General features: G+C 43.8%; 1 protein-coding gene across 1 annotated transcript; it reads right to left on the reverse strand.

Annotated features, from left to right (window-relative positions):
• Nucleotides 1-3296: 3296 nt before the first annotated feature.
• LOC308331877 (cyclin-dependent kinase 5 activator 1) lies at nt 3297-5511 on the reverse strand (the record flags this gene model as incomplete). Its single annotated transcript, XM_080787403.1, has 2 exons — nt 5020-5511; nt 3297-4525 (listed from the first exon to the last, which is right to left on the reverse strand). Exon 2 carries the CDS (start codon nt 4290-4292, stop codon nt 3297-3299), a length of 996 nt encoding a protein of 331 aa, XP_080643529.1. The 5' UTR covers nt 4293-4525; nt 5020-5511.
• Between the last annotated feature and the right edge of the window lie 4636 nt (nt 5512-10147).

Genomic DNA, 10147 nt, shown 5'->3' on the forward strand with positions numbered 1-10147 from the left:
AGACAAAGACTAGGCCTCCTGCTGTGGGTTTGACTGGATGAGTTGAATTAAGAGTTCTGGTTGAGAAACATGTTGATTGGCTTAGAGACCACATTATTTTATGGCTATATGATTGGATGAACATATGATATAACATATGATCCAGCTCAAAGACTGATTAGACAGCAGTAAAAGAAAGAGTAGTACGTTTGAGGTCAGTTGGGAATGATGCACACCAGTTGTCACATTTTGTCAAATTGCACTTGTATTGAATTACTCATGCAAATGGGCCTCTCCTATACACATGATTATAGAGGATTAGCGTAAAGTGAAAAACAATGTTGTTTCAAAATTCTCATACTTAACTGTGAGTCACTGATGTTACTGTACAAGACAATGGATAACACTATATTGGAAATGCCACTCACCCGGTGCATCTCTTAGCCTTAGCAATACTGTACAGTCCTTGCCCAAAGAACGACGTATGGTGGGAGATTTAAGTGAGAACCATGACCCAATTCACTCCCAAGTCCCAAGTAGTACACAACACCCCAAAACACTACACCTGTGTGACACCAACGAACAACCTCATTCTGTCCTGTCTGGCCCTTGGGTGGTTATGGGTGCTTGTTGGAGAGAGATTTAAAGGCAGGTGAGGAGCAAAATGAAAAGGAAAGTGGGACACCAACTCTCACTGGATTCATTCGTCGTTCATTCAACATACTTATTTCTCCTCATGTTTCGCTTCCTCTTTTGATTAGGCAGGGGGCTTAGAACTAGATTACCCAAGGGTGTATGTATATTAGAGGTGTGTGTGTGTGTGTGTGTGTGTGTGTGTGTGTGTGTGTGTGTGTGTGTGGTGTGTGCGCACGCATGCTGTTCTTCTAACTATATACTTTATACTGTAGTTAGAATGTCCTGCAAATGTCCCGTTGTGTACGAGTAGTAGTATACTTGTTTATCAATCTAAACTGTGCATGGTTCTTCCAGTGTCTTGTCGGAGCAGAAGGTGTTCACCAACGGTCAGGCGGTGGAGCATGTGAGCCTCTAGGTCCCCAACCACTGTAAGATTAAGTGCTGCCTGCTTCGCAACGGGTATTGTAGGCCAGACGCCTTGGCAGAAATTGAGCATTAGCCTCTGTGGCCATGAAACAGCTTGATGAAAGCTACCTATGAGTCAGACATACAGGGTTAGCCTTTAGCAGCCTATCTCTGAGATATCCTTGGAAATAGCAACACACAGCATTCTCCGTGGAAGTTTCCTATACATCTCTTAATTGGTATTTTTCAATCAACCGAGGAGATAGGAGAGGAAATGCTGTTTGTTGTAGTTGAATGGGGGCAAGTGATTTTAGTATTGACTTAAAATGCCATGTTATGCATTTGTTTGTACAATGGTGTTTTTATGCTGCAACTGCAATGGACTGATCTCTGCACATATTGCACACATATTCCAGTGGGAAAGGACAGAGAGAGAGAGAGAGTATGGAGGGACAGAGAGAGCAGCAGCCTCCTGGTCTGCGGGCTCTATATATTCCTGACTGTCGTGAGCACACACACTCGGGTCTTAAATCAGAATGCCTAGAGCATTCATTCAAAGATGTGTTCAAGGAGAGAGGGCTCTAACAGTGAAACATGTATCATTATTGCCTTTTCATGGCAGATAAGGATACTCATCACTGACTGATGAGAAACTGGGACACATTCAGCTGCAGTATAATAACAACAGCATTTAACCACGGTGTAATCCATCTTTTATTTCAGCCCTGTGCCGAGGGGCACTTACTGCTACGTCTGACTCTGATGATGCAACGCGCGCACGGACACACATGCTTGCGCGTGTGCACAGTACACACGCGCACACACATATCACGACGTTGACCCATAGTGCTCACACACAGGCACATTGTTTTAAGGAGGAAATTGCACGAGACAAGGTGTGTGTGTGTGTGTGTGTGTGTGTGTGTGTGTGTGTGTGTGTGTTTACAGGCTGACTGGCCCCTGCCCTGCCAGGATTAGCTGCTGAAGCTCTCTAGGACTTTGCATTAAAATCCTGTGGTAATTTATCCATTTGGGTCCACTTTCTGAGTTAAATTAACACTCTGGATTTGATATAGTGTATGGTGTGGACGGGAATGGGGCACAGGTTGAGAGGTGGGGGGGCACGGGGCAGGCGCTTTAGTAATCTGTTAATCGCATTAATTCCACAAATGTGGATGCCCACAATAGTTAACAACGGATGAGGATAAACAGCTGATTGCCTTCATAGCCTACTGCCCGCGGCACAATCTATTACACCAACAGACACACACACACACACACACACACACACACACACACACACACACACACACACACACACACACACACACACACACACAAAACTTGAAACAAGATCCATTCCACTTCCACCAGGACACCCTAAGATGAGATAAGGTAGCCGGGGACATCTGAAGTCCCTGTCGGTTGACGAGCGTGACTATAATGAGGTTAACTAGCAACTGTCCCCTAAAGCCAGATGACCTTCAAAAGGCTCTGCAAAACACTAGCTGTTCTGTATTGATAAAAGCACAGAGGATGTTTCAGCTGTTCAGGACTTCTAAGCCACTGCTTTCATTGCTGACACATACAGTATAGCTTACTGTACAATAAGTGTTAGTTAAGTCTCAATGGATGTTCCTGCAGGAATATAATGCAAATATACAATTATATGACAAGAACGTCACTGGTGATGAAGATTCCATTCCATTTGATTGATCATAGTACAACCATCCTCTTCATGGAATACTATTCCTCCACATAAAATGATGTTGGCGTTGGCATATTCCTTTTCTCTGTGGCCAAGGATGAAAATTGCATTGTCATTTTCAGGTGGTCTAGTCACTCTAGTGGGAATGCACTCGACTGTTGGTTGTGTAGAGGGGTTTGCACTTGAGGCCACTAATGAGAGAATGGTCCCCCTTAATAAGATTCATGAGGTAAGAGTTGGATAATATGGGGCGGTGACTTGGGATCAAATGGCTCTATGATTCATGCAAAACTAAGTGACACCTTGTGTCAATGAAATGTTGCAATATAACTTTTTACTCCTAAGGATCTGTCTGTGGATTGTAAGGACAAGGGCATCAGGCATTTGATGGAATGATTTAAAAACAATACATATAGGCTCCTTAAGGTTTTAACACCATCAGCTGAACAGGAGAAGGGCAAAGTGTGAAAAAACAAGAGGAATCTTTGTGTGCGTCTGTGTTCAAGAGCGCACATGTCTGTATCAAAAGGCAGAGCAGGTGTGCTGCAAGAGTGCTAGCTGGGTTTGATCACCGATCCAGCACCCGGCTGTAGTCCTGGGGGCCACAGCCCCCCTCACTCTTCAGTTCAGCAAATACCTGTGTGAAAAAGTGCGGATCTGCGTTAATGCGCAGCATCTTAGAGCTGGTAGCATCAATAATGGCCAGGCAGCGGTCCCAGAAGGCCTCCTTACCAGCCTCCACCAGGAAGGGCTTGAGGGGATAAGAGATTTCATTGCCCATGTAAGAGTAGGACAAGTAGAGGCAAGTGAGTAGCGTAGCCTGAAGCTCATGCTCCGTGGCCACTAGGTCCCCGTCCACTACGTCGCGACACAGCATGTAGACGAAGACTACGTTGGCTGGCGTGACGAAGGCCTGATCCTGCCAGCCCTGCAGGAGCAACGAACGGTCCACGGCCCGCAGCCACAGCACTGGGTCGGCCGGGGACAGGTGCTTCAACCGGTAACAGCGGGTGCACAGGAACTCCCCCAGACAGCGGAGAAGCTCGCTGGTTGAGGCCTGGACGATGATACGCTTGGGCGATGAGGTCACCGTACTCAGGGGGACTTGTCTGACAGGATAGGGCAGTGGCTGGGGTTTGCTGTAGCCGTAGCCATGGCCATGGCCCAATCCCAGCCCGTACCCGAGCCCCAGACCCAGTCCCGCTGGGCAATCGTAGCTGGACAAGTTGGCACATGACACAGACTTCTTCACATTCTCGCGGTTGAGGTGCAGCACGGCTTCTTTCTGGTATATGTTGATGTTGTTGTTGTTGTTGAGGGGGTCACATAGGGCCTCCGGACCCCCAGAGCTTTTCTTGGTGCCGCCTCTCTTCTTGGTGGAGGCTACCAGTCGTTTCCAGGTCAGTGCAGGGAGGAAGATGGACTGACCCCGTTTCAAACCACGGTCCTTCTGAGTGTTGAGAGAGTGGCTGCTGAAGCTTGGGTAATGGTTCAGAGAGCCTGCTCGGTTATCATAGTAGCTTGATTTCCGAGTGCCAGGCGACAGCGATAATACCGTGCCCATGGTGAGTCAGTGCTTCAGAGATTAAACTGACTTAATGGGGGTTGGACAGAGGTGAGGACGGTTGATGCACAGCACTCTCTCTATCTGCTCTTTTAATTATTTGACTCTAGGTTGAGATGGCTGAACAGAGCAGTCAGGTGGAAAGATGTCCAAGGCAGACATGACAACCCAACCTTGTCTGTTTTAACAGAGATGCTGGCAAATCTAAATGTCCATGATATCAGAAGCAATGTCTGCAACATAAAACAAACAAAACAGCATTTTAAGTAACGAAACACTACTGGCATCAATTCATATGAAACAGTTCTGGTCATAATATAGCCTACACACATGCATCACAGTCTTAACAGCGATTAAGCTAGATTGCAGCCTGTGACAATACACTATACTGGTATATTATTTCATATAGCCTAATCCATTTTAACCCATTACAATTATGGGATCTTTCTTATGAAAAAAATAATTTACCTAAAAGGGTGACTGTATAGGCTATTGTACTGTAGATTACTAGTTCAGTGGGAAATATGTTTTTTTTTTACTATTATATATAGCCTACATAATATAGCTACTACTATTATGCGTCCTCTAGTCTACTGTAGCCTATAGAGCACAGGTTATGAAGTTTGAACCCCCTTTTTTGTAAAGAACGGAACAATAATTAACAGTAGATTTGATGTGCAAATATTTAGGATGTTTCTTTTTCTTTCATATGGATAGTCATACTCACATGTTTAATTATCATCTGATGTGATGTGTAGACTGTAGAGACCACTGTCCAATGTTGTTTATTTGTCGCAGCCTGTGGTGCTGATACAAGGGTAGCAGATAGATACGCATCAGAACGCAACAAATATTGCGTTCATGAGCTATCCTGTCCAGTGCGCACTGACAGCTGGCCAGATGGTTAATGAGGTCAGTTCACGTTCGTGCAAAATTAGAAGCAAAAAGTCACTCCCCGTCCCCGGCCGTGAGCAATAACCTTACTTTACAAGTCCAGCAAAGCCAGTCGGTCTCCTTGTGCAGGTGTCATCCTTTGCTCTGCACAAAGGCAGGTCCCTTTAGTGAATAGCCTATTCACAATTGTATGATTGTCCCTTCATTCCGGGTCTCCATCTCTGGGGCTGAAAATAACGCAAACTTCCACAGCAATATGCGTCCTTTTAATGCATCCCATGCCTCTTGTCTAATCATGTAGCCTACTTCCATGTGACAAGTGGATTGCTTGTTCTTCCCATTATTTTTGTTTGTTTGTTTTTTAAATATAGCCTTCCTATGGAGTATGGACTGATACACAGGCAGAGCAGTCCTCACTCTTCAGTTGTAGATGTTAGCTCTGAAGGGACTTGACATCAGACTTCTCTTTCGCCGATCGGAGTGGACAGAGCGGCCAGCTAATCAAATCATCTCCCTGACAGACTCCTCCTAGTGGGGGGCGCGTGAGCTCAGCTGCTGCCGACCCGACCGAGCCGGGACGGGGCCGGGACGGGACGCGCGTCGTGCGCGCACACATGCATGCCTTAAATTGTACCCATGCAAAAACGCAACACAGAAAACCCCACAAGCCACAAACACACTCACTGATCGAGTGACAAGTCTGAGTCTGATAACATTGAAACTGTACTGGTGGGGCGCGTTCGGTAATAGCGCGCTGTCTGAGCGCACTAACTGTGCAATGCAAATAGGCGAGTGCGCTCCGGTGCGGTATTTCCGAACGCGCCCTAATTAAGCTTCAAGCCAAAACGACGGTAAATACATTTTCACACTCACAGATGTGAGATGTGTTCATGTGTCCACAGACATGTCCACGGCAGACGTCAGTCACTCTGAGGCCAATATGTATTTAATATGATTATATGACTATATCATGAGACTATATGAGGCAGACTATAGCACTAGTGTTCGAATAAGTACTATTTTTTAACAAGTAAACAATACCACAATGTAGCCTAAGATTATAGATGTATTTGATCGATTTTGACATTTTCAATCCACGAGTCTATTATGTTAATTTCCCTGAGGGGGGGAGAACGGCACCAGCTGCCCCCTTAGAGCTCTGAATATGTAGGCTACAAATGCAAAATATAAGGTACGTGCTTTGATGCGGCTGCCCCAAACGTTAGAGGAGCCTACGAGGTACTTGTGCAATGTATTAAGCCGTAGTTTTTTAATAAATAAGTGTTTAATCCCGTTTGTGGCCGATTCTGTCGGAAGTTCTCAATGACCATAGATGGATTGATTGATTGAAATATTTATAACAGTTATTATAACAGTTTGTAGAATTACAGTACATTTCAAGCACAAACTACTCAATACAGAGACTGTTAACTGTGAGTGGACGACCCAATTAAGCATTACACTTGTTTACAACAGGGTCCACATTGTATATGGCGGTAGTGAGGGGGCGCATCCGGTGAAAACCGGAATTATGCTCAACGTAAACAGGAAGTGGGAAAATGGCCTTCGGCCACAAACGGGATTAAAACACTTATTTATTGAAAACTAATGGACTAATATATTGTACAAGCTCGCCATAGGCCTCTCTAACATTTGGGGCAGAACCAGGGTAACTGGGTAAGCACCTTATATTTTGCATTTGTTATTGGAATCCTCTATGAGTTTTTTGGACTAAAGTAACACATGCGTCACAAAGCAATGTGTGTTAATTTTACAAAGGGGTAATCATATACAATACAGTAACAGTAGTACTTTACTTCCAAGAACATGTATCCAGTATTATCTCCGTCATTATCTTGTTGTAGCCTAGCTCTGGTCCATAACGCATTAGAGCTATGGTCTGGACCAAAGCTACTATAGCCTATTGTTTAAACAGATATCCACGCTTTTCGTGAAGACGGCTCGCCCCAAGCCGATATCCCAAGCTGTATATCCACGGATATAGCCGTCTGAGCAGCATAATCTTGCAGAACACGCAGCCAACATTAATTGATTGATTAATTGATTGTATGTAGAATGGGTAAAATTTTCAAAAAGCACAAGTCAAATACAAAAACTGCTATGAGGATGAAACCAGAAAGACTTATTTACATCAGGGTTCCATTTTCAATTAATCGTACAAATATACATCTATGAAAAAAAGGAAATCATCATACGAAAGAATTGCACAGTATATGGAAAAGGGTGGGGGGGTTCTTTGACTCTTTTACAGGGGCCAGTTTCAAATTGCAGCCCTTAGGTGCTCTGCTTTGAGAGCGGGATTCACATGGCTGTTGGTAAGGTGTTCCACATTTTAGTGGCTGCAGCTCTCAAAGAGCACTAAGGGCGGCTGCAATTAGAAACTGACCCCTGTAAAAAAAGTCCCCTCCCCCTTTTCCATACTGTACACATTTCCCCCCTTTTTTAACCCGTTCTGAGCGAAACTCCTCCCTACGCTTTGGCCCTATACTTTCTTTAACTGTAGGCCTTAGGCCTATATGATTCCCTTTTTTCCAAGTGGTTTACAAGTAGTGCTTAATTATCCTGGTTATATCCTTAGTAGCAGTTTTTGTATTGACCTGTACTTTCTTTTGAACTGTACCCAATCTACAAACTGTGAATACAATTTTAAATCAATCAAACCAAAACGTCACTGCAGTTTGAGTGAGTGACAAATTAGGCACCTCTTAATTGTTGATTTTGTTCAGGTATTGGACTAAGAAGTTCTATGCGCAATACAGTTTGTCTTCTTCCGTTAATATTATGCATAGTCCTTTTGCACTGAATGTATTGTATGTTTGAAAGTATCTTCTCCAACACTGCTTTATTACCACGGAGTCAGTAGGTGGTCTTTCAACAAATGCTCTGCCCTACATAAACTTAAGGCCACATGTGGTGCAGCATTTGTGACTTGAATGCTATGTTGTTATTGCTCCCAACTGTTCAGCTATTCTGCTGAACAGTCATGGTGACGGTTGAGATGACAATAAATGAGTTGTAGCCAGGGCATGAGGATGTGTACAGTAGAATCACTAATGTTCCGCAACACAGTTCCAGGTTAGTGCTTATTATGTAATAATCTTAATAAGGTCATTATATATTGAACATCGTGCAGCTCCCTGAGCTTGGAATAGGTCTATGATCACAACAAAATATGTTGTAGCCTATATCTTCAGTCCAAGAAAAGTCAATAGGCCAACTCCACCACTAAATTGATGCTTCAAACACAGCAGTGGCGTGAACATAAGCTGGTATAGAGCACCAAAGTCCTACGTCAATATCGGCTTATATGAATTTTTATGATTTTAAGATGACCCCATGTTACTTTCCATACTAGGAATTACTTCCGTGAACCAGGCAGAACCAGGGGATTAGCGAGTGACGTCAGGACTTCAGCACTCTATTGAGGGTGTGCGCATGCATAAAGTGAATGGCAAATCGAGTGGCAAAATGAGTTTAACATGGTTTAATGCAATCAGATAGGACTTTTCTGTTTGGATGTATGGGCTGTCAAGGCCAGAAAGATTTTTTGACACTCATCACTATAGCATTTCTTGCACTGTCCAATTACACTGTGACTGCATGTGAGGTCTTGTTTTACTTGCACAATTATGCTTTTAATTATGTGCACTACAATTAATGCATGGCCAATTTTTATTGGTTTAAATTTATGATTCTGGTTGCTGGCTGCTCTGTGCCCAGTGTTATGGAACCTCGCTTTGTGCTTGAAACTAGCAGCCTGGATGTGGGTTGCTACTGTATGAGCTGATTTGAGGCTGGGATGAGGCAGAGAGATGAGGCAGAGATGAGACATGGGGAAAACAAAGTCTGCTTTGATGGACAGTTCAAGGTCAAATGTGTTGTTTCCTACTATATGGATGACACACAGGTGCATTGCTTGTGGTCGCATCACTTGTTTTGCTTGTGGCTCAGATATGTAGAGCAGAGAAAGAGAGTGCAAGAGTGATGAAAAACAAGAAGGCAGTTAAAGAAAAGATACATGCTGTAGAAAGGAGAAGAAGAGCTAAACATAGTGTCAACACGTCTGAGTAAGAGTTTTGCGTGAATAAGCTTGATGTACCGGTATGTGTGATGAAAACTGGTTCCTTATAAATCGAATGCATGCATAATTTAAGAAACACAGACCAGCCCGAATCTCTGTGATTGGCTTAGCCACTTCTGTCCATCACATTTATTATTCATTTATGCATGCAGAGTGAAACCTTACTTTTAACTACTAAGTGAGTCTCTGTGAAAGATTTTTCATCATATATCATTGTTGCCGGATGTCCCCAAATAGACGATCTACAAGTTCACAATGTATCGCATCGCGACTCATTGTGAGCTTGTAGATCAGTGAAAGTGAAAGTTAAATCTATTTGTGGGTTTTATAAATTACTACATTGGATTTATTAGAATACAGGTTATTTAACCCATTTCCTTCGTTTTGGACATACAAGGTTTCCAACCGACGGCAATATTCATCATAATATGATGAATATCTTGGCTGACAGGTGCAAACATTGTATGTCTGTATATTATACAGAACAGAGAATACCCCATATTTTCCTTAATGCAAAGTTTGCAAACCACTCCATGACAAGTTCTGGAATTAACAGAATGCTGAAGCAGACAAACAACATCGCATCCCAGGAGCAGTCTCTCTCCCCCTGGCACAGACCCATCTTTGTTCTACCATCCAGTTGTATCTGAATGGCCAGAAAGTATGGCTCTATAGTGGAGATCTCCCCATTCACCAGACCCCACCCCTTTCTTCTCTTTCCTCCTCTTCCCTTCTCTAACCCCACACCCCACCCCACCCACCCTTCACCCTGTGCAGGCAGCTGTAGGACTCACAGCCCTTACTGCACAGCTGACCCGGCCACTGACAGCTATGAAAGGAGCTGTTGTGCACTGCAACC

Source organism: Protomyctophum bolini (genome assembly GCF_963924005.1).
Source record: "Protomyctophum bolini genome assembly, chromosome: 17".
In the NCBI taxonomy this organism is placed as follows: Eukaryota; Metazoa; Chordata; class Actinopteri; order Myctophiformes; family Myctophidae; genus Protomyctophum; species Protomyctophum bolini.